This window comes from Aptenodytes patagonicus, chromosome 3 (assembly GCF_965638725.1).
Source record: "Aptenodytes patagonicus chromosome 3, bAptPat1.pri.cur, whole genome shotgun sequence".
NCBI lineage: Eukaryota > Metazoa > Chordata > Aves > Sphenisciformes > Spheniscidae > Aptenodytes > Aptenodytes patagonicus.
This window is the reverse complement of record NC_134951.1, coordinates 71649771-71674647: the sequence shown is the minus strand read 5'-3', so window position 1 is coordinate 71674647 and position 24877 is coordinate 71649771. Positions and strand designations below refer to the sequence as shown.

Here is a 24877-nt window from a genome sequence, read left to right as displayed (position 1 = left end):
TGCTTTGAGGCTGGGAAGTGGACACGGGGCAGAGCAGACACGTTTGCTTTCCTGTGTTTATGTCCAGCCTGGGGACCCTTCATCGCTCTAAAGAAAGAGCAGCCCCTGCTGCCCCCCCCGTCAGCCCGGCTCCCAGCGCCAGGACCGGCCACGGGATTCTTGCTCCCGCCACTGCGGAGGGGCGGCTGCTGAGTAGGAGGAAATGAGTCTCAGCAGGCACAAATCTATTGCCTGTGTTTTTATTCTTTCCATTTCTTTCAAACGGAAACCAATCTGAGCAGTTTCTGAGGATGAGGGGTATAAATCTGTCTGCTGCTATTTATACCGTGCTCGTCACTACAGTGTCTAAATGCTCAAAGTATGTATTTGCTGCCTTACCTGAGGTGGTCTTCAAGCCGCTTGGGCTGTCAAGAGCAGGCGTGTCTCAGACCAGCAGCGGAGTTGAGTCCCAGGAGACGTCCAAGTCTCATTCTTACTCCTGCTCAGGCTGTGGCAGGTTGGCTGTTAGGCACAAGGCCGTTGGGTGTTGTGCAGTGGGAGGGTGGTAGCGTGGACCTCCCTGCTTGACGCGGGGTTGAATGGTGACCCAGAGGACTGACTTGCATCAGTGTGATAAGCACCTGCTTTACTATCCAGTAATATTGAAAGGGAACATTTCATGTCCTGAGCCTCACAGACAGCACCGTGAGTGCTGTTCTTCTTTGGGTGGGTAGACAGCAGTGGATATACTCATGAAAATGGGTCTGTCTGTTCTGGATGGATATTTTAATAAGCAAATATCTTCCCTTTGCTTTTATTTGAGTAATAAAATACCCCTTTTCTGTCTGATCTCTTTCAAACGTGCTTCACTTTCACCACATGCACCTACATATTATTCTTTATTCCCATATTCTACATGGACGTTCAAATAATATTAAAACCACTGATTCATTGAAATACTTTTTAAACTGTTGTTGTTAGTCATTTTTGTATTGACTGAATTTTTCATTGGTAATATTGCTGGCAGCAGTCCATGTCTGCCTGGCTGGAGGCCAGTTTAAGCTCGGCAGGATGAGCCCTATTGTTCAGCAGACTTGGGTTTTGTTAAACTCTCTAACAGAAATACATGTCAGGAGATTTGCAGCTATAAATTGGATCATGTCGGTGAGGTTGGGAACTCGCTCAATACGAAATTGAACATTTTGCCATGCCTGTTGCTAAATATGTTTATGCATGTTTCCTCCGTGGGTTTCAAAAAAAAAAAAAGAGGAAAAAGTAGGGAAAAAAAAATGAAAAAAGCTAGACCTGTTGAGCTCTGTCTTTACCTTATACAGCTGGTACTTTCTTTGATGTTGAGTGGTTGAAAAATGCAGCAGGCTTGGTTTTGTGCATTGCAATGTTAAAAGCAAGTCTATTTTCCCTTTTTTCTCTGTGTGTTACAGGCAGTCAGATGCCACCGCAGCCTCCTGGCAGCCAGTCAGAATCCAGCTCCCACCCTGCCTTGAGCCAGTCACCAATGCCACAGGACCGAGGTTTGTTAGGTGTTGGGGCTTTTTTAGTTGGTGCCAAATGCAGCCTTCATTTTAAGTCGCACATTAGCAATGTGAGACTTCCTGGTATTTCTTTTCTTTTCCTAGGGAAAATAATGACAGTCCTCATTGTAAAAGGCTCAGGGGGTTTCCTTCTCTGCAGAAAGAGCAATTGAATAGCAGGTTTTACCAAAATATAATTGGAAAGAAGGCTTTCTCAAAATACAGTGAATGCCCAGAGTATAAAGGCAGTTTGCTGTAAATACTTGATTCATATCCTAGAGAATTCAACTTTTCGTTGTCTATCTTGGAATTAAGTTGTATAGAAATAGTGCTAGCTACAAGCACTGCAGTTTTGCTGCTGTTCTTAAAATTCTCATCTCTGATGTCTTTGCATGGACATGATAGCTAGTCCTCTAACCAGTTCTAGAAATAAAAATATCTTTAAATATAAAGGGAAATCAACTATTTAGGTCAAATGGTTCAAAGATTTGGAAACCTTGCAAGGGAAAACCTTGCAGGCAACAGCACTGTTGTAAAAGGGTGCTTCCTAGCAAGTGCTCACAAAAATAAACAGAGCATTTCTTCTTTCTTAATGTTACCATTTATAAACTTTAAGCCCTTTTCTTTTCACCTCCTTCCTCCCGAGCTCATGAAAGGTAGTTGTCACAGCTTTGTTGCGTGGCCATACGATCAACTGCTGTAAACAGGGCATGCTGTCCATGCAGTGGTTAACATGTGCCAGCGACAAGCTTGCAAAACAGACACATGATAACTGTGATAAACATGGAGTTATTTATGAAATGCCCCTCCTAAAATGTCTTGCTACCAGAAATACTCCAAGTAGCACCATATGGGGATACCATAAATACTAGAAGTTTTCTCACAGCGAAACAAGTTGAACTCACAGAATGACAAATTTCTGGGATAGCATCCAGGAGGAACTAAGAGGACTCACAAAGAAGGGGAGAGAGTCTTAATTTTTGCTATTTTTCTGTGTTGGATGTCCCCTCCTCCAGGAATGCTGATTAATGAGAACATGAAACACACAATTCCACACTCAGCTCGTTTGTTTTGTTTCCTTTTCAGGTCGTTCTTTATACACAGTTGTTAGTGCAGGGACTTATTTTCCCCTTAAAAAATTTTTAGAATAATGTATATGCTTGGTGAAAAAAGAATAGCCTCGCTACCCAATACAAATATATGATGTTTTGTGGGATAGAATGTCACAAGGCAGTGGGAATGGATCAGATTGAGGCTTTGAAGACCCAAGCATCTCAGAAAGATGTGTGCATTTCCTGGCATGACTGTGTCTTGGCACAGAATGTTACACTGCCCAGCAATAATTACTTCTGCAGTGTGTGTTCCTCACCTGGCTTTGGGGGACGAGTTAGGCAGGTCTGACAGAGCTGGAAGGCTCGAACCTCTCCACTGCTGCTGTAGAACAAAACTGGGGGTCATTGTATGGTAGGGGGAGACAGAGGAGTATTCAAAAGTAAAACAGAGAAGACAGCTGCCATAACTGGGAAGTCAAACAAGTAAATAACAGTGAGAGTAATAAAATTTACAGATTGATTTAGTCTGGTTCTTCCTCTGTGCGGGGGGGTGAGAATTATGGGTATCTTCTTAGAGAAAATGTATTTGGGAATGTTGCAATTTTTGCACTCTTCATATGCAAAATCCGGTGTAATATGTATGATCCTTGTGACCCAGCTTGTACGAGAAGTCCATTTGTTTCATGCAGCAGATACGAAATTTGTAACTAGCTAGGTCATATTGATTTTGCAGAACATGTTCCCCAAAGCTTCTATAAAGTCTGTGCTATATGCGCATAAACATGCGTGCGTTCCCTTTTGCGCCCTGACATTGATTAGAGGCTCCTTTGAAATGGAAAACTTCACCTTTTAAAAAGGCTGTTACATTAGTTGATTCCTTTCCTTGCTTGAACTGGTTTCCACTGAACTTGAAGAAAGGAAGGAGGGGGAGTGATGGGGACTCAAAAGGGAAGGTGCTTGTCATTTACTGATAAAAACCTGAGTAGAAAATTATTGCTGCTAAGGACACCTGATCCATAGGCATCTGTTACAGTAATTTGAACTCTTGGCTTACTGATACACTTTCTCCCAAAAAAAAAGAAAAGAAAAAAAAGAAAATTAAAACAAAAAAAACAGAGACCCTCCATAAGATAAGGTAACGTTGTTTGTTTTAGCACTGTGTATAACATTTCTTTCCTTGTTTAGGGAGAGAATTGAATGAACAAAAGGCGACTAATCGTTTCTTGAGCAGAATCCTCTGCTCTCAATGCTTGAAAAAAATGTAATTTTCCAGATACTGTGAAGTTTGATTGACAGGTGGAGTCTGAGCTGTAGCACTTCTGGATGCTAAAGCACTGCCTTGAACCATTAAGTTTACATGTATTTATTCTATTATGAAAGTGTTTGATTATATTTTACCCTACTTTCCATGGTTACTCAGCACCCAGCTGGGATTTTTATGTTTGCCTGCCTAAGGCTATACATCCCCTGTCATACAGTGCAGCATGAAGCAATGAGCATATTTTTACATGTACGTTCTGTGTGTGGAAGGAGGGGAGTGGTAACGTAGGTACGTATGTACAGTAATATAGGAATTTCTTGGGCGATTGGATTTTCTGTGCTCTCAGCTTGCTTTTTATATAGCTTATTTCATACTTTTTGTAATAAGCATAAAAATGCTTACTTTGTAAAACTAACGTGAAATTTTTTCCTGTCCTGCTCAATCTGTAGGACATTTGGACCTGGCTCAGCATAAATGGAGCGTGCTATTCTAGGCAGCCCACTTCTGTTACTGTCCCAGAATCAGTAACCGGCCACTATTGATTGATGCCCAGTCAATGAAACTTTTTCAGTTCTACCAACACGTGTTCTCTACCTAGGCAATAAGAAATTGCATGTACTTTTATGTGCATAACCTATGTCTCAGCTCACATGTCTTTGAAAGTACTAAGACTTGAAGTAAGTCCCATATACCTTAATGGACCGTCAGAGCCGGTGAGCTCTGGAGACAGAGGGAGCAGGCTGTGCAGGACTGGGGTCAGAAGTCTCTTGGAGAAGCAGGAGTAGCCATGCCTGCTCACCTACACGTGCATTTAACCGCTGCTGAATCCCAGCAATTACCGTTACTTGGGGATACCACATGAAAATGTAGTCTAATTAAGCTAGTTATTGAAACTTGCTATGCTTTTGGGGGGAAAGGGGATGCATGTTTTGCTCTTTGTTTCTGATACAGCTACTCCAGATTTTCCGTTACTATGATCAAAAGTAGGGTTTTGATTTTTCGTGTTTATTGAAGGCAGAGGTTTTTATAAACTTTACGTGCATCAGCCCCCAGAGGTAGGGCAGCGGTGATACCACAGGTGTCGTAACCATTTGGCAAATATTGAGGTACACAGCCGCTTGAGTTCCCTATATTCAGCTGTACCTACTTATCTCATCTGTTTGGGTTTTGGAAGCCGCACTTTGAGGATGTGCTTAGTAGCCAAAACTGCTCAGTGGGTTAGAAGTTATTTGTATGGATTAAATAGAAACGCAGAATATCCAAATTGACCCCCTAAATCAGTTTCCTGAAGCTGCAGCGTGAAAAAGAAGCCTTCCATCCTGGCCATTAGCTTATACTCCCACTCTTACTTTTGTAACCTAACAGATGTCCGTCTGCGTGTATGAATATTCACCTGTGCAAAACTAATAGGAGAATATGTGTCACAATAATGTTGAAATAGGCACTTTTACCCCTGCAGAAATGAATGGTTCCTTACCTAATTTTGAAGAAGCTTAGAAAACTTACGTAGTATTTTTCATGCTTCTCCAGTTGGATATGCACATGTCAGGTTTGTGTCTTATATTTAAACAGTGAATTGGGAGCTCCTGAAAACCATTGAATTTAATGGAAACAGTTAATGACTTCACGTTATTACTCTAGCAAGCGCTCCCATAATGGGGATACTTAAAGAAGCCTTATTTATTAGTGCAAATGTATATGGGTCAGAATTAATTTTTAAAAAATCTTTAATTGTTTTCCCCTTATAATTTTCACAGCGGTACGTAGTTAAATATTCATGATAATGCTGATGATATGCTAAAGGTCTGAAACAGATCTGGAGTCTCAAAATCAACACAGGTTATTTAACCCTTTTCATCTAATGCACCACTGGGGACTTGCTCAGTGAAATCCCAGAGCGCTGGAATAATTAGAAGATAGTAATGAGGATTTAATTAGTCCTTGAGATATGCTGAAATAGGACCACTGAGAACTTTTCTGTTTGGACATGGATTGCAAGCAGAATTGATGCCGTTGCAGCTGCTGTGATGTACTGGAAAATGTATTCTATTGCTGGAGGCAGTTTCATGGCACCATTCTGTGCCTGTCAGATCTATGTGGAAAGTGCCCGGAGTAAGCACCTCCAAAATTGTTGAATAGTAGCGTTCCTCTTCTCCGTCACCTCCTCCTAGTACCTTTTCTTTTTTTATGTCATTCTTTCCATTCTAGCTTTATTTCTTTCCGTTGTTGACACGATCCAGCTTTTGAGGATTGTTATACAGTTGTATGATCTGTTAAAAACATATCACAGACAGGGATGGGGAGTAAGAAACTGCAGGCTTGTGGGAGTACAGGTGTTATACTAAGCAAAATTTGGATCTTTTTGACACAACTGCTTGTGAGCTTTATCCTCAGATCTAGTCCTTATTTAGTATTAAATCTTCACAGAAGTGATATTTATCAGTAGCTGCAATGTAGTAAATTTAAATAGCTTTTTTGGCAGCCAAGATGTTATCCAGCAAGAGGTAGTAACAGATGGGATGTGATCAGGCATTTTGATGTTCTCTTTGTGTTTCCCTTATAAACACTAAGTAGCAACTGAATTCCTGTAACTACAATTTCCTAATTTGCCCATTAGATTTCATATAGGTGTTTTCCTTCCCTTTAACTGTTTTCTGGGCATGCTTATTTGTCAACAGTCATCACATAAATTCCACTGTCATGTATTTTCTTCTAACAAAATATAAATGTTTTTGCTTGTGCGGAAGACACAGAATACCAATCTGGTGTTTTGCACCTACAATTCCTGATCAGATTTATGGCTTAATACTGATATTTGATGATAGAGATTCTTTTCCCTGAAATCTATTTTCTTCTTAAAAAAGAAACCAGAAGGAAGAAAATAGATCAAAGAATCCTTACTGCAACAGAAAAGATACTGTAGTTTGCTTTTAGATCTTGAAGAGACTTTTTCCCTGAGAATACGTTTTTTGCTCTCATTTGGGGATTTGGGATCTATTCGGAGCACTGAGGAGCTAGAGAATAAAATGATTCTTGTCATTAAAATTCTTCTGCTTGCCATGTTAACGATGACACCACTTAAGGTTAAATCAGACTTGGTAATAAGTTTACTTGATGTAGACTGAAGTGTTTCAGGCTCTTAAAAAAAGATGCTTGAGACATGCACTGAGTGCAAAGCCACAGGTATGTTTGAGTGCCTCTTCTGCACATAGCATTCTCCAAGTGGGTCAGTGCGGAGGAGCTGAGCTCCAGCTGGTATGCAGGAACAGCGTGCCAGGCTGGGAGGAAATCTTCATGCCTAGAAAACTGGGGTTAGGGGAGTTGTGCCCTCAACAGCCAGAAAAGTGCGTCACGTAAGGAGGAAAAGCAGGTTTTAATTGAAACCGTCACACGTCTTTACAAGGAGTTATTTCATTGCAAGGCTAGCTCTGTAAAACATCTCTCTCTCATCTCGAGTCACGTGATGAAATAGTAACCTGATGCATAGGAGCATACAGAGCTGATCTGTATGTGAAGGCAGAGCCATGCAGTAGAACCGTGCACTGAACTTCTTTGGTGACTCAAAAAGTTATGTTAGTTTCTCAATTTAGTGAGCATTAAATTTATCAACAGTCTTTAAAAAGGATCAGGCCATCATTGTTTTTTACCACTGTATTTTTAATTTGATTGTAAAAGTGGAAGTGTAGTGCACTGAAGTGCAGTGTTGGTCTGATGAGCAGGTTTTTTAAATGTACGCACACTATTTTTCTTTGCTATTTTAATTGCAATAGCACCCAAGGCCCCCATTTTTCTACCTGTTTGTATTGCACTACATCATGTAGCAATATGTCTACTTTGATTAGTAATCAAGACCTTCAGGATAAAAGGTTACTGGTTTTCAGTCTTGAGCTGTGGGAGTGAATAGTTTTGTGTCTGTTTGTGTCTCAAGCATTGCAGGAAGACCTGCTTTTCTTGCCCGAAAGTATTAGAAATTACGTTACTCTGCCAAACCAGGTTAATTCTTACAGAAATCAGTTGCCATTTCAGGATACTGGTTTCAGACTGCACTTGGGTTTCAAACATATACCGGCCAGTCTCGGCTTTAGGTTGATCTGATTAGTTGTGGCCTGCACTAAATATACAGCAGTATTGGCCATCTGCAAGAAGAGCCAGAGGAGGAAAGCATATGATTTACATGTGATAAGCCACGGTGGGAGAGAGCAAAACTGCAGAAGTAGGATTTGAAGTAGATAATAGTATTTGTACAATCAAAACCCAGAGTCAGGTCTCCCAAGTAAATCTTGTATACTAGCAGCTGGTCATTGCTTTCTTCTTACTGATGTTAAATCTTGTTATACTTGGGGATGAATCTTTATTTCATTTTTTAAACTAAATTGGGGATTCTCTTTTTGAGATTAGGGAGCAGAATTGAATTATTCTGAGAGAGTTTATATAGTTGCCAGCAGAGAGACTTCTCAATAGAAAAGTTTCCAGTGACTTCATTAGGCAGCCGTCAGATTCCCTGCCTCTGGGCTCAGGGAGCGAGATAAGCCGCAAGCAGTCACTGATGAGGAACTTGACAAACTGACAGTCAATGCAAAGTTACCGGGTATGATCCCTGTCCCTGGGACAGCTTCCCATCGTGGCCTATAAACTGGGAGCCGCCTGTGGCCTGCCTGTTCAACAGCACTATTGTTTCCAGGACACTCTGCTCCCTCAGTACCTAAGTTAACCTTTTTATGAAGCTTCTGTAAAAATAAAGAACTTCTGATCTAAGACCCTTTATGTCTTTTAAAGTTAATATATAGGGCAGTGAGCTGAAATCTATATAATGTATATATTAATAGCTAACACTGGAGTTCTTTCCATCCCCAAGGATCCCAAAAGGCTGTAGAATAAACACTCGTCAGGGAACAGCTGCAAATCAAGGAAGGGAAGAATCAGTCAAATCATAACTCATGGTAAAATAAGACCGAGATGAAGGCGTTTTGGGACTGAGGACAACACATGGATTTTGTATTTTTGAAAAAATATTATCATTTATTTTATGTGTGTGCAAGACAGAAAAGACACATCTTGTGTATTTTAGTCTTGTCCACAAAATCCATATATATCTCATGGTATTCAATATGTTTACTTCATGAAAAGGAAGATCTGAGTTGATCCATGGAAACTTTGAACAGGAGTCTCCAGGGAGGATAAATTTTTCAAACCTGAAATTTAGACCATTAAGCCTGCAGGCCTTGCACATTTGTCCTGGTTTCGGCTGGGATAGAGTTAATTTTAGAGGTTAAACCACGACAACATTACACGTTGAAAAATGCCGTTCCTTCATTGCTGTCCTCCGTGATTTTCATAAGTATGCATGTTATTAGGGAAACTTAGACAAATGTTGATTGTATAAAGCAGGTGGGTTCCTCAGGTTTTTCTTGTTGTTGCTCAGATTAATTCCAGCACCTACTGAAATTGAGGATTTGCTTCGGGGGCAATTGGGAGGGCTGGGTGGGGTGCTTTTGTACTGCAGTTCACCGTTACCCTAATTTTCCAAGCACCATAGTAAAAGCATCTTGCGTAAGGCATGTTACAGTAACAAATTATGTGCAAGATAGTGGATGAGCAATGGTTTTTTGTTCTGTCAGTGCATCAACATCTCCACAAATGTCTTTCCTTTTCTGCCCTCAGTATAGCACTTAAAATTTACGCCAGAGACCATTATGCAAGGTTTGCATTAGGAAAGGTTGGATATTTCTTCCCCAGCTACCATCTGGGTAATCTGTCTGATCCTTCCCCAGATTCTAATTTATCAATGATAGATTATATGAATTTCAAGGCTAGGCAGAAGCAGAGGGAGGTTTAGGGGTGGGAAAAATTTAAACATTATTGCATGCTATACATAGACCGGGTTTTGTAATATCAGAGAGAGAAGCAGAGGAGATTCAGCCAGTTAACCTAATAGCACAGCTGGTAAAACACTAGGGGGTCTGGGTTAAACCCTTGGCTAGGTCATTAGTTTCCATCTTCCCCAAAGCTATTCTCATTGTGAAGAGAAGCAGTCAGACAAATAAACAGTGAGGAGACTGTAAGATAGATATTAAAGCATAATAAGAAAATACTTTCAAAAAAAAAAAAAAATCCAGTCCAGCGCTTTTTCTTAAACAGAACATTGATCCTTTTGTGAAAAGGAGAAATACCACAGTGATCTTTGCAGGAAGCCCAAATTTTGCTAAGGTGATGTTTTCCATAACTGCTGTTTCACATAAGCAAAGAAACATCCTTTGTTGAATGGGTGTGAAGAAATGTGGTGGTCGTTCTGCAGATATTAGCAGATGCCAACGTGAAAATGTCCAGGTACCAAAGGGGAACCATGTCACTGTTACTCTGGCCCAGAGAACTTTGGATGTTTTTAGTGGCACCTGATGGACTTGGAGAAGACAACAAGGTTTTATGTGGGCTGAAGAAAGAGCTCAATGTAGAAATTTTTTTTCATGGTTAATGGGGAAACAATAAAGAACTTTCTCCTAAAAGCTCTTTGGGACTTTTTTGAAAAATAAATTGTGATTGGAGAAAGGAATAAGGATTTAAAAATCTTTTTTTAGCTGTTATATGAGTAAAAAACTTATTATCAAGAAGATTATTAGCCTTCTTGTTAGAGGCTAAAGAATAAGCCTTTTAATTTCTCCTATGTCAGTAGTCTCAGTACATTTTATGTTGCTACCCTTCAGTTGCCCAAGTTGCTTGTCAGCAGAAGCATTCACTCAGTACCAGGGATATTAGCAGAGATCTGGTGTATTCAATACCTAAGTATTACCCATGTCAGTGCTGCTGCTTGGGACACATCTAACAGGTTCATACCAGAGCCATCCAAAGATACTGTATTGGTGCAGTGCTGTAACTTAGCTGTGCTAAATATGGATCAGAATCTTGTTTGCCATCTGTTTGTGAAGGTGTTTTATTTATTTGATTTATATGGTTTTTTACCAGCCTGTTAACTGGACAGGCGTATTAAGAATTAGTATTTGCATCATCTAAATGAGGTTTACACTGCAAGCCGATCTACTCATGCTCACCAACCCATCACGCTGTAGTGTACGTTACTAAGTCGGATGTTCCATTTATGACAAATGTACGTTTCATATGTGCTGTCACCAGTCCAGCTGGGCATATTTTAGTAAGGCTGGCTTCTGGAAAGTGAGAATAAGAGCTGAGGAAAGTACATTATCTTGAATGTAAATAAATCTTGTGCCTGCTTGCTCTAGAGGCCAGTTTTCTTATGCCATCCACATGGTTTCACTTGATTTACTTGGGTTGTATTCTGGTACATGGGTCAAACCTTCCCCAGTTTCTTCATTGCTGTGATTTGTTTAAACTTGCATAAAATTTTTGGCTGCTTAGATTTTTTTCCAGTATCTAAATTTCTCTCACTGTGTCCTTTTTAATGTATACCTAAAGGTAGCACCTTAGGAGGCACCGCGCCATTCTTTGCCACTGACAGGAAGCAGTCTGTGGCCAGGTAGTGCTGGCTGTCCATGAGCAATGGCACAACAGTATTTTCTTAGCTCCTACAGTCTGTAAGCCGCTCATCTCCAGGTTTGACCACACCATTTGAAGATGTTTGTTCCAGTACCATCTGCAGTCTGTGCAGACAACCTGGTTGCATATTTATGGTCCTGGTATCTCAGGCTTATGTGAGAGTAACGAACTCTTTCAATTACTAAAACACTTCATTAATGTGTGAATCTTGTTCTGTTGGATGTTTCCTCGCAGCGCTCTGAGGTGCTGACTGGGGGACATGTTTAGCTGGGCAAAAACCCAGACATGGTTCACCAGTCCAAAGACTTCCTGAACTGTCCTTGCCATCTGAGACAGGTGGGCTAGGGAGAGTTTCAGTCTAGCTGTGATCTTCCTGAGCACCCTGTCGTGCTAACAGGTTGCCAAATTTTATTATATCCACTGCACAGAATATTGTTTTTCGTTTGTTTAGCGTTACCCTGCCATTTCTGTCTGTATTGTTTACCTATGGACGAGCTACATTTGGGAGTCGCCGCTTTAGATCCGTCTCAGTTCTGTTGTATTCTCTGGTGAAAATCCTGAGACAGTGAATGCAACCCAAACGGCTGTCTGAGAAAGGAAAGTCTGTCAAAAACTGTGTCATGGGTGTGCAAACATTTGCTCTTTTTTCTCAAGGGTACTGGCCAGTGCCTTACTAACATACCAAGCATTGGAAATTTGTGTGATTCCCCCCACACACAAGTTTTTCCTTTATAGGTAGCGGAACATACCTCTTTTCACATATTTAATTTTTTTAGTTGATTTGTAAGTAGATAATTTTATGTTATTTTTCCCTAATTATTTGATGATTAGTGAATGCATCCAATCTGTTTCTGCTTTTCTCATTCCATTATTTTCAGAGTAATAAGCCTGTCTAGCTCCTTCTTTAGCCTCTGCCCTTGAACAAGGGGAACTTCCTTATCCCTTACTCAGAGGGCTTCCTCAGTTGTTTTGGTCCCATGCTCTGTCACTAACCATGTTTCTCTAGAAAGAGCAATAGCCTGATCTATTTTTTCTTACGTTCTTTTTTACAAAGTACCGTTGCAAGTTGTATCTTTCCTCATTTTTTTATTTATCAAATGTGTAATTTAATGATGATCTGCTATCACTGTAAACTCCAAAGTTTTCCTGAGCTTAAAATGAGTAAGTGTTCCATGTGTTTTCAGGTTTAATTCATTTATGAAAATCAATGCGCTACTGGCTAAATCAAAAGACCTCTCATTGACCATGGGTTAAGTGTGTGCCAGTAGACAGTTGCTGTCCATCAGCATAAGCAATAACTTGTTACTTTGCAGTCACTTCCTTTGTGTTTGAGCTCCTGCTTTCCTGGAAAGATTTTTTCATATTCAAGCCAAGACTTTAAAATATCGAAGGAATCCATTTCAGATTTTACAGCAACACCCAGCACATTCGATGGGTGTTTTTCATGGTTAGTGCTAAGGAGATAGTATTCAACAGATGATTTTGTATTGGTCAGTGTACAAATGTAATTAAGACAACCTTAATGCATAATTTCATGAAGCTTTAGTAATTTACTGTTGTTTATCTGTTTTGTGTATACCTATGCATAAGGGAAAAACAAGATTTTAAATGTTTTTTCAAAAGCATCATAAATGGTATTAGCTATATGATGTATATTACCAGATGTTAGTACTGTATAGGACAACAGAAGCTTCATTTTTGTCTTTTCCTTTATCAAAGGAACAGAAACACTTCTATCATAAGCATTACCTGTTGTATATTTTTTCTCTGTATTTTGCTAAAAAGAAAGAAGAAAAATATGCTGCTACCTGACCATTTTTAAACCTTGTATGTATGTTCTATTTGAACATGCAAATATATTTTATTATAGTTATGGTGTGCTAATTCTTAATAGTATGCTACTGTTTCATTTAGAACTAAAAAAATGCAAAGATGACTCTACAACTTTAAATTGGTTTTTAATAAAGACAACCATTCTTTAGGTACGTAAATGTAGTATAACTAAAATAACTAAAAAGGAAGAGAATACTTCTGGCAGGCTCACTTTATTCAGCCACTCCTGAAATAGCTTCGTTTGCCAAAATCCACTCAAGTGTTTTTTCGGTAAGTAACCTCTTGTTGCGATGGCAAGTAAAGCATCATCTGTACCTCTTTTATCACTAATATTAAGGGAAGAGAGTAGATTTGTTCACTGATGTGCATGTTGCTATCGCAATTTTTAAAGTCTTAACTCATAGCTGTTTCCTAGCAGTTTATTTAAAAGACAAAAAACCCCACCTTGTTGTCACAGAGGTTGACATGTCAGATGCAGTCTGGCTGTTTAATCACTCCACCGCCTTTACTCCAGTGCAGCTCTAATGTAATCCTACTTCCCTCTTTACAAAAGCAAACTTTATCTTAGATCTAATTTTCTGGAAGGAAAATTTATTTCTTTTTTGTATCTGTTATAAAATGAAGTTGAACACTAGGGAAAATATGTGTAAATAAGGAAAAATGAATGTATGCCAGCTGTTCCCTTTCATTTCTGATAAGATTTCTAGAGTTGATGTTGTTTTCTCTTTATGATGCAAGAATGTTAACGTCTTGACCAGGAACCCCTTTTCTCTCAAAGACATCTGCGCTTTCTGCAAATATCTGAAACACTTCAAACTCATGCACTGGTCTCTGAACGTTCACTGGGCTCTCACAGAGGTAGATGAGGATAGACTCCTCTTTGTTGTAAAGGAATCTAGATCACAGTAAGGACCTGATCTTACCTTCTTCTCTGCGTCACATCTATAGCTGAAATGACTCCTCTGCTCTCTGGAAGGAAGTTGGAGCATGTCCTATTCTAAGGCCATGCTTCAATGTACCGTACAGACAGTGATAGAAGATAATATGGCACAGATGCTCTTCCTGAATTTCAGGCTTCCTTTTTCTTAGTTCTTTACCTGTCTGTGCTCAAGAGAAGATAGCAAAGCCAACCTCCTTTGAGAGGGATCTCACACCCTCTGGGATTATGAAATTCATGCCTCATGTCAAAAGCTCTTAAGGAGACTGTTCCGTTCTTCTTGTGTTAATCAACATCTCTGTAAACTAAGGCCAGAGCATGAGTTTGAGTAGTATCACACAGTTACCTCTGCTGTTGAATTACTGGCGTGCCCCATGGCATGGTTTGTGATGCCTGTGAGCAGTCCGTGAGCCACAGCCCAGGGCATGGATAAGGCAGCACAAGGGACTGCGCACAGGAGTCATACAGATAAGACTACCAGGGTTGAGTGGGAAGGTTTAGCTGGATGGACACGAGCGTGCCACACCACTCTCCAGGCCAGGGAATGGGCCTGGCGTGTTTTATTTATGACTGTACACTTAGCCACACAGTCCACTCCACAGCATCAGAAATGGATTAGAAGTTTCCTGAAGAAGAGGTCATTTGAGTGGAAACATTTATTTCACTTACTACTCTAGTCCCTTCAGGAGCCCTTCTGACAACAGCAGAACTGGCTAAAACTGATGTTCTCCATGTTCTCCATCAGTCTTTAGTCCATGTTCTCCATTAGATTCAACAACCAGCAGTCCCTCTGCATCACTACTGGAAACCACTACAACCCGTACAAATTATAGCTTTTCAATGTGTCATCCATCCTTGTGGTGTTAAGAAAAGTACTGCCTACAATAATAACTGGGCTGAAAAACCTTTACCACTAGCACAATGTTTGGAAAGTTATCTCATATAGATTAAAAGGCCCATGGTGAACAGAAAACCCTCATTTCTGTACTAGATACAGGAGTAACTTTACTATCTTTATAATAAAAAATTTAGTGTGACCAGTACAAAATTTCTCATTTAAATGGGTCGTACGAGTGTGATATATATGCTGTATGTGTGTCGGGAATGCATGCATTTATTTCATACAGACATACGATTGTATTAGGTTTCTAAATTAGTTACAGCACTGTCAGCAGAAGACACAGGCTTTGTAACAAATTCATGTGCAGAGTGGAACTATTTAAAAAATCGAGGGATCTGTTTCAAAATAAAACTAAGTGGAGAAGGTCATACGAGCTTTCCTTTGCAGAAGTGTGGAGTTTTCCAACCAGTACAGACCAGTTTCCAAGCCGCCATTTTGCCCTCAGTTATTTGCCACGCTGCATGCCAGTGCATGTGGTCCGGCTTCCTCCAGAGCAGGTGCCAGGTTCTGACTTTGCAGTTCAGGTGTGATCAAATCCCTTGTCGTGGGGCTTGCACAAAGATTAGGAAAACTCTGTGCATATTCCGCCAAATCTTGCAGTTAGCATGTTACGGGTTGAGCTGTTCGTAACACAAAAGAACTGGGCACAAAGGGGTGCAAGATCATCTCAGCTCCTGGTTTTTCTCCTTATGACCTGCAGCATTGAGCTTGTCTCTCTGACAGGGTTTTAGTGGATGGATAAGTATGCTATATAGCAAAGGTTTGTGGAGGGCTCAAGAACTGTTTACGTGTGTTTGGACTCAAAGCCTGATCTCTGGTAAAGTACATACCACCTTTCACTTCTACATCGGAGATACTGTCCCCTTTCATACCACGCTTTGTCACCAGTGTACAAATGGGGAGGCCGACCTGCAGAAAGGCGAGAAGGTCATTCACCCACTGTCACCTACTGTGTCAGTAACAGCAGTGCTAGGATGAGAAACTTACTCTTTTGAGTTCAAGACGTGTTTGTTGGAGCTGTGGTCCCCACAGAGAGACCCCTGATCCACCAAGTCGTGGGAGCCGTAGCACCTCAATGTTTTCAGTTATGAGTTTGATCACGTGTCTATATGTGGCTCAGAAAAAATTACCTCTCTTCATTAATCAGGCATTGAGCCTTCGGTCTGTGATGTTTGATGCTAACGAGAGGGAGGACACCCCGGCCCTTTGGGAGGGTCATCCTTCTGCCACCACTCCCTGCTCCTGTCACCCGTTTCTGTCTGTCTTCACAACTTGTCTTTGCCTCTCTCTCCCCTTTTCTCTTTTTTTCTTTTTCTGATCTTCCCTTCAACAGCTTCCACTTGTCCACTCACTGTCAGGGGGGTTTGCACTTACCTTTCCTCTAAGGTAAGGTGTAATTAGTGCTGCCAGGCGAGGTGTCTCTTGGCTTTCAACTTCACACCTCCCCCCACGCACGCCACTAAAATTAATGGAGGGGAGAGGAAACGGGCACCTTTCATAAATAACACTTCAGCTCTCCGCAGCCTCAAAGCGCGGATGCCTGAACTAGTTGCAGGATGGGCCGAAATGCAGACTTGCTTGTGCATGTTTGCCCACTGGGCAGCAGTGCGCCGTGCCTCCCGCCTCACCGGCCGTGGGTGAGCCACCAGCGGCCTCACGGGCCGCCGGTGGCAGCAGAGCAAACGCTGTCCTTCAGTATGCTCGTGTTTTGCCTCACAGAGTAACGTGAAGATGAAATTTAATATGCAAGCAGAACAGAAAAGAAAGCAGATTTCCTCCAGAAATAGGAAAAACACCTTGCCGTCTCTTCAGCGCATCCTCTTCAGCATTGAAAGCAGCACTGAAACCTTTCAGGGTAAAATGTTAGAAAACCAGCATCCCTGCAGAGACATTTCATGGGCAAGATTGCAGGATTTTTCCCAGTTCATGAAAACTTGAAAAACCCCACCACAAAACCCTCTCCGTCTCCCATGTAATAGGCTTAGTTCTGTTCCTTTATATGAAGCTTCTAGATTTTATAGCATTTCACTAGGTCTCTTGCTGCAGCTTTTGAACCTTAAATGAAATTGGAATTCATTAATGCATTTGCAAAGGGGAAAAAGGAGAGAATGCACCACAGGTGTGCTGGGGACAGACCAGAAGAAGGACCTAGAGCACAAATACATACCAAAACGACTTTTTTTTCTGGCTGGTATGACTGGTCTTCACATAAAGGGAAATTTTAGCTCTGGAGAGTTTGTGGGCAATAGGAGTATTTACAGTGGATTTCTATATGCTGAAGTTATGCATTTTGGTAGCAACATATAATTTTGGAAGTTATGATACTCCCACTGTAAGTCATCAGGCAAATTCCCTACTACTTACTAGGTAATGCTGATAATTGCCTTTAATTTTTTTTCCTAAAGATTGTTTTAATTTTAAAATCAACAGCCATTTGTAGCTAAGCAGGACTGCCCTGTCTTTCTTTTACAAGTAGAAGTTTTTGAGCCTTGTGTACAAGTTTTGATTGTTGAGACAGCTTTGCTGACTTGGAGATGCGTTTGCTTCTGTTCGTATGAATAGTGGCAGTTTTCTGGGTATCTTTAGTCTGAAAATAACTAAAGAGGGTTGGTTTTTTTAAGGTCAAAGATTTCTTAAATAAAGAACAGTTACCTGAATATTAATTTTTGCTTTGGCGCTTTTTTCCCTTTAGGTTTTATGGCAGGCATACAGAGGAACCCCCAAATGTCACAGTATGGACCTCAGCAAACTGGACCTTCCATGTCACCACACCCCTCACCTGGAGGCCAAGTGCATCCTGGAATCGGTAGCTTTCAGCAGAGTAATTCAAGTGGTACTTATGGGCCTCAGATGAGCCAGTATGGACCACAAGGTAAAATGCTTGCTGGTAATACATATGATAATTTTAATATATATATTTATAAAATATATATGTGTCGTGTATGTAGGTAGGTATGTGATTTCTTAAAAAAAACCAAAAAACAAAACCACACACACAACACCCTCCCTAAAAAAAAACCTAAACAAACAAAACTGTCATCCAGAGGTGGAGCTGCACCTTGTGGAAGAAGCTGCTTCTGTTATTAGCACCTTTCTCTGTATAAAAATAGTGACCTTAAATCAGGCAAGGAAATGATGAATCTGTTGCATTGCCAGGGCCATTGTTTAGGAGCCCAAGCATGTTACCTCTGTGACGAGGCTGCGTTTGACCAAGCATGGAATAAGGGTCAGAACACCGATCCCAAAATAGGACTTCTTTTCTTAGATGAAATCCCAAGGCCAGTCTGAAATTGTGTGGTGACTGTGAGGCTTAAAGTCTTCTAACAAGCATAATAATACGGTGGTTACTGTGGGAATATAATATTGAGCTCTAATGCATACGGTTTGTGAATCTTAACTAACACTTCAGACTGAGAGAGACAGTTCCTTTTATTTTGCTTGCTTGACAGAATTGTTGGAGGACCAAAACAAAAATAGAATTTCTGCCCCGGACAACCTTGAACTTGCCTATTGTTTTGCCTTTAATGGATAACCTTTATAAAGTATGCATCTGTTCAGGGGTTTAATGAAGATGAAGTCAAGCCACAGAATATATAAGGGGCAGTATTTTCTTTAGAGGTACATAAAGAAGCTTTTCTATTTCAGCACTTCCTACTGTTGCTTTCTTACTTAAAATCCTCAAAAAGGACTGGAGCCACCGATGGGAAATTCTGTAAGGGCTCGATGGCTTGCCTGTGCTAGCAAAGATGGTTATTTTAGTCTCCGGACTTTCTGAGAACTAGTTCTGATGTTTGTTTGCAGGCAGCCTTGCTGCCCTGTGCAGTGTTCCTTTCTGGTTCATCTCTGGGTAGCGTTTGTTGTAGTGTTCTGAGCACAGGGCTACAAGCCAAGATTTCCAGTTTCTAATTTTGGCTCTGCCTTTTACACCATCTTTCAACTTAAGCAAGTAGATTCATTTTTCTGCTTCACTTTCCTTAACTGTAAAATGGGGCTAGTAGTGCCTTATAGCCACGTGTGAAGATTAATTACCTAACTCCAGTTGACTGGTGCTTTCCTTTTATTTGGAAAGCATTTTGTGGCCATAAAATGCTGTCCAAGTGCTTATTTTTATCTGCACAGTGAGCAACTAGCTTAACTGGTAAAAATCCAGTGGATTTATGATGTGCTATCCTGACTTCCAGCTGTACTGCTGCTGCTGAGATTCCGAACCATGGGAATAGTGGGTGTCAAGTGCAGTAAAACATTAGCTATCCACACTGATTGAATGGAAAGGTTTTCGTACTAAATCAATGCATTTAAGTAACACGCCGAATACTACTTTCTTTTTTGCTTGAGTTCAGCAGTTCTTTTCCTCCCTCTGTAGATGAAAGTGCCTATGTAATGATTTTATGGGTCGCGGTCAGGAAGAAACAGCTATTAAAAAGTGAACTTGAGGGGCAGCAAGAAAATGAGCATCATTGTCATTAACAGGCCATTTCAGAAGGGTCTGGTGAATAGCGTGATGGATGAAAAGCGTGTTCTTCTGCCAGCTCTTGGAGAGTACCGGTGATCCTGTGCACTGGTCATCATAAAATTAGGGCCCTGCAGACTTTCAGCTCTACAGGTAACAATTAGAGCAGAAGAATACCAGTTTTCACCAGGCTAATGTGACCATTAATAAAATCCAGGGGTGAAGATGGTGATATTTCAAAGTCATGTATTTACCTGGACTTAAGTTTTTAATAGCATTTTTCATTTTTAATGAAAGTAATCTGTAATTGCAACTCTTAACATATCCTCTTACAAAGCACAACTATGTGCCAGCAATGATGAATATGTAATAATGTTACCCCATTTGCCTTTTATTGCCAAAATAACAAATATATTAAAAATTACCTGGGTTGCAACCAAGTTCTTAAATTATTAATCTAAAATAATTCTCAAGGATTTTATTTGCTTTCTGTGTTTTGTTCACGTAGGCCTTCCTCCAGAATATTGTTAAGCATAGGCTGAGTTTGACAGGACTACTTGTATTTTTATATATGCGTCAAAGCATTCTGTGACATTAAGCTTTTAGTTTGAATGCTAGATTTCACTATGTGCTGCCCTGAAAATGGTTGCTCAAGGCTAGTGTCCTTTCTCTGCAGTGGAATTGCGCACCATAGTAAAGACTACACCAGTAAGTTTGGGTTGGAGGAATTAGCCCCCAGTTCATGAGAGCAGAATGATCCATTTCATGAATATGGTTGATTTATTTGGTTTTCATGTGTTTACATGACACTTAGATCTATAATAAGAGTAGAATATATTTTCCCAGGAAGCAGTTCTCTTCTGGGGACCTAGTCCAATCCTGTGAAACCATTTCCTACAAAAATAAAAAATTGCTTTGGCTCCACACTTCTGTGTGTCTGTGATACAACACAGGAGCATGCAGTACAGAACGTAAGTTTTAATTTTGTATTAAATCCCAGCATTTTCCTGTCCCCAAGAATAAAAAAAAAAGAGCGAGAATGGAAGTTGTTACTGAAAGAAACAGTCTCTTTGGTTTGTATTTGGACAACATCTGGCTCGGGGGCTAATGAAACTCTGGTCTATGACCCGAGCATCAAACTGCTGCCACAGCAAAATGTCCCTTAAATGCACTCTGGAGAGCAGTCAGATGCTGTAGTCGGTTGGGTCTTTTAAGACTGGGGCAGAGAAAAACTTCCTGTGGATCAGTAAAACGTGTCAAAAATGCATCCTGTCTCCCTAACTTTTCCTACTCAATTCAGCAGTAAAACTGTTCTGTTTGGGTATAACAAAGAGAGAAACCACTACTGAATATGTTTGAACCACAAGCCCAGAACTTCACAGTAAGTTAAACCCCCCTTTTGTTCATGGTAAAGTAATATGAATTGAGTATTTGTGCTTTGTAACCTTTAATGTTGGACTCATTTCACAAAAGCACTTTGCTATCTAGCTCCCACTGATTTTAATCCTAGATTTTAATTAAAGTGGTAGCATCTTAAGGATGAGATGCCCTGAGTATCTCAAGAGTCTGGACCTCCGAATCCAGACCCACATATGCAACAGCCTGTGGAGTTAAGACTTAAATATCAACTATATCTACTGAAGTCCCCCTAGGTAAAATAGTTTCAGAAGAATTCAGAACAATACATTTAAATCGTCTGTACAAGAAAAACTTGATGGTTAAGTGCACATGTAAAAGATTCTAAAATGATTTCAAGATACTATTTTTAATACTGTGAATCTGACCTATGTCTCTAAAGCAGAGAGCAAAACTAACAGGTAGTTCTTAAATTTCCCTCCTTTCAGCTTGCCTAGCAATGGCAAGATACCAGAGCACTTTGTTCAGCAAACCTGGACAAAGTGGACCAGAGTTTCAGCAGTAAGTATGAACATCTGTCTTTGGCAGGTTGTTAGTAGGCTTTTTTATATTTTATCTTCATTACACTTTTTCTTTTTTCTTCCTGATTCCAGTTACTGCTTTGGTTTTTGTCATGCATTTGAGATGTCGTCTCTCTGGGTACGATTCTACTCTGCCAAGGGGGAGTTGGAATCAAAAACCCCTCGGATATGGAGGGGAGGAGTTGTTCAGTAGTATTGTACAGCCGCTGTTGCCAGGCTTGTACCCACTTGAAAAGTGTGGGCTCTTGGACTTGGCTGCCTGACACGTCCAGCTGATGTGGGCTGGCCTAGCATCTGCTGCATTCATTGTGTTTAATGCTGCATCCATCTGTTTTCTGTCAAAGCCACTGCCAACAAATTACTAATCTATTAGAGAAACATGGAAATAAGACTGCGCTCCTCATTCCTGGCAATTCCTCTTGTATTTTGTTTGGCTTTTATTTTGCCTTTTTTTTTGTGGTCTGGGAAAGGTATAAGAATAGCTAGTACTTGAGGTATTGAGGAAATGCTTAGGTAAAAAAAAACATGGAAAAAACATTGAAACTTGTTTTCCTTACTGAAAAGATACCACTTCCCTGTGCTCTTGGACGTGTATCCCTGGAGATGAATGATTAGGAGCAATTTTAACTGAGCCACATATTTTTATAGAGAAGATTCCACTGGTTTTTCTGTGTTGTGCTTACGCTGGAGAAGCCAAAACACCAAAGAAGAGATTTTTTTGTCCCAATTCAAAATAGCATCAAAACAGCAATAGTATTTAGCATTGGTGTTTGTTCCTCCAAGCGTGCTGCTGAACCGTACTTCGTAGGCCCTAACTGACAAAACAAACTGGCTTTATGTAAATTGGACTGACGGTAGCTCCCAGTGATTAGGGATACCGGGTCTGCTAGTCTAGGGAGGGAATTTGCTTCACTTTGGGGAACAGTGTTACTAATAGCATGTACGTAAAATGTGTTAACTGGCTGTGCGTAATCTTTGAGCGCACAGACACGCCATCTTGCTGCATTACATTTTTCTTGCACAAAGCAACTGGAAAACCAGAGCAACATCCGAGTTGTGTGTTACACCTTTAACACTAAGCAGAGCAGTATGAAACTAGTGAACCCTTCAGTTTGTGGTCACATATGTTGGATCAGAAGTGTGGCTTTAGCAGGTCTCAGCAACCAAAACTCTGGCTAGGGGCGATAGCTCGCTGAACAGAAAATAGTCTGCTGCCAGCAGCCGAGCCTAGGGGAGGAGGAGAAGTGACAGGGCAGTCTGAAGTCAGCATGAAGCTGAATCTGGAGCCTTTCATCTCTGTTGATCCACATATTGGGGATCCTTCTGTGAAGCCCCCCAGGCAGAAACTTGGTTTCTAAAACAGAAGAGAATTGTTGCTCCGTTTCCTTGGGAAGTGTAGGTCTCTCGCGTTCTTGCTGAGGAGAACTTGTAGCAGAGTGAGTCAGTTACCGGGTGGGGACGAGGGGAGGATTAGCCAAAGCACGGCAGCAGGAGCGTATGAATTAATTATGTGTGCATTCAAATGATGGATGAGTATATTTATTTTAAATATAAACAGGAGTTGCATGCCACCGACTCCTCTGCCTGGTAGCTGAGGCCTGAGGAGAGACGTGGCTGATCTCCACGTTCAGAGGAAGAGTCCAAGGGCTGCTGCCTTTGAACAAGCGTGGGAATATCTGAAAGTAGTCAGGAAACTCTGCTTTGAGGCATCCCACAGGGAGGGAACGGGTCGTGTTTCCACTAATCTGGATGAGATGGAAATAAAGACAAGTCAAAACTGATGACTGAAGTAATGTGATTTGTTTCCTAAAATACTTTTCTATCATATCTTTACCTTTTTTTTTCCTCTTTCTCATGCTGCTTGGGTTTGTTTCTGTAACACTGAATGCTGTACACTCGCTTTTTCTTGAGCTTTCAACATGATAGAAAAATCGGCACTCAAATGAGTTAAGCTGCTGCAAGCGGAGCAGTTAGCTCCAGTGACAATGTAGATTGGGGTCAACCAGGTTTTCATGCCATCCTTCATAAGGCACCTATTTATATTAGCATCTTTGTACTATTGCTGATTACTCTTGAAATACTAGTTTTCCCAGAGGAGGTGCGCTGTAAGTTGCCACCCTTTCTGCTGGCATAGCCAACCTTGAACTTACCAGGAAGGCAGCATAGGGCAGGAGGGAGCAGGAATGTTTCTCGGGGCCCAGCAGCCATCCTCACCAGTCCGTGCCAAAGCATCTCTGACACAAATGGGCAGAATGGTTAGGAGCAAGAAGCTGGTGAGAATAGCCTGTTGCTGAAATTACAGAAAGATGAAGAATGAGAACATGAAATTACAAAAATAAGATTCTCCCTTGAGCTTATGTAATGGGTTTCTTACATGCCATGTATCTCTTTACTGCATAAGGCGGTTTTGTACTGTGTGCTGTGTTGTTAACCCTCTGGAGGCTGTGCTTCTCTCTATTTGCTGTTATCCCATGACATATATTAGGCAGAAAATGTTTGAAGGAACATGAAAATCAGATTCATAGGATCATTCAGGTTGGAAGGGTGCTCAGGAGTTGTTCTTGGCTGACCTTGTATTCAAATCGGGGTCAGATATAGGATCAGAGCAGGTTACTCGTGCATTTATCCAACTGGGTCTTGAAAACCTCCAAGGAGGGAGTCTGCACCACCTCCTTGGGTAGCTTGTTCCACTGCTTGTCTGTCCTCATGGTGAAAAAGTTGTTCTGACTTTGAGGCCAGCATGGTTCACTTTAGTTCACATGTAAGCTCTGCAAGCCGCTGATTTCCTAAGTAGAACTATTTGCTCAAGTTTAATGTTGTTCTCTGTGCTTTTTATCATTTTGTTCAGGAAACTACTCCAGACCACCAACGTACAGCGGCGTGCCCAACACAAGTTACAGTGGCCCAGGACCCGGCATGGGTATAAACGCCAACAGTCAGATGCATGGACAGGGGCCAAGCCAGCCTTGCGGTACCATGCCCCTGGGACGGATGCCATCAGCTGGGATGCAGAGCAGACCATTCCCTGGAAACATGAGCAGTATGACCCCCAATTCTCCTGGCATGTCTCAGCAGGGAGGCCCTGGGATGGGCCCACCCATGCCAACTGTGAACCGTAAGGCACAGGAGGCGGCTGCTGCAGTGATGCAGGCTGCTGCAAACTCTGCTCAGAGCAGGTATGCATCCAGGTGAAAGGAGTTTCAATGAGTAGGAATGTTTTTCTTGCCATTTCTGAAGTAACAGCACTGCATAGGTGTATGCATATGCATTTATACATGTTCTGTCTGTGCCCTTATCTCTGGGAGAAGATGGCATGTGGGAAGAATATTTTTCCTTAAACATAAGGGCAAAGCATGCTATTGTGTGTTTGAATTATCCTCTCAAAAAGCAGCTGTGACAATGGAGATGACAGCCACTTCCAGTTTGGTTCTTGGCGCTGTAGGCTTTAGGAGAACCCACAGGGTTCCAGTGACATTAGGAGTCAAA

General features: G+C 41.1%; 1 protein-coding gene across 6 annotated transcripts in view; it reads left to right on the top strand.

The window, feature by feature from the left end:
- Positions 1 to 24877, top strand: part of ARID1B (AT-rich interaction domain 1B) — a 339132-nt gene that overhangs the window by 252047 nt on the left and 62208 nt on the right. For 4 of the 6 annotated variants that reach the window (XM_076333800.1, XM_076333799.1, XM_076333798.1 and 1 more), the window contains exons 6-8: positions 1422 to 1511; positions 17697 to 17876; positions 24240 to 24567. In XM_076333800.1, coding sequence (XP_076189915.1) covers positions 1422 to 1511; positions 17697 to 17876; positions 24240 to 24567 — 598 coding nt within the window. The remainder of the gene's footprint in view (positions 1 to 1421; positions 1512 to 17696; positions 17877 to 24239; positions 24568 to 24877) is intronic. The other 2 variants (XM_076333801.1, XM_076333797.1) reach the window with 1 other exon arrangement.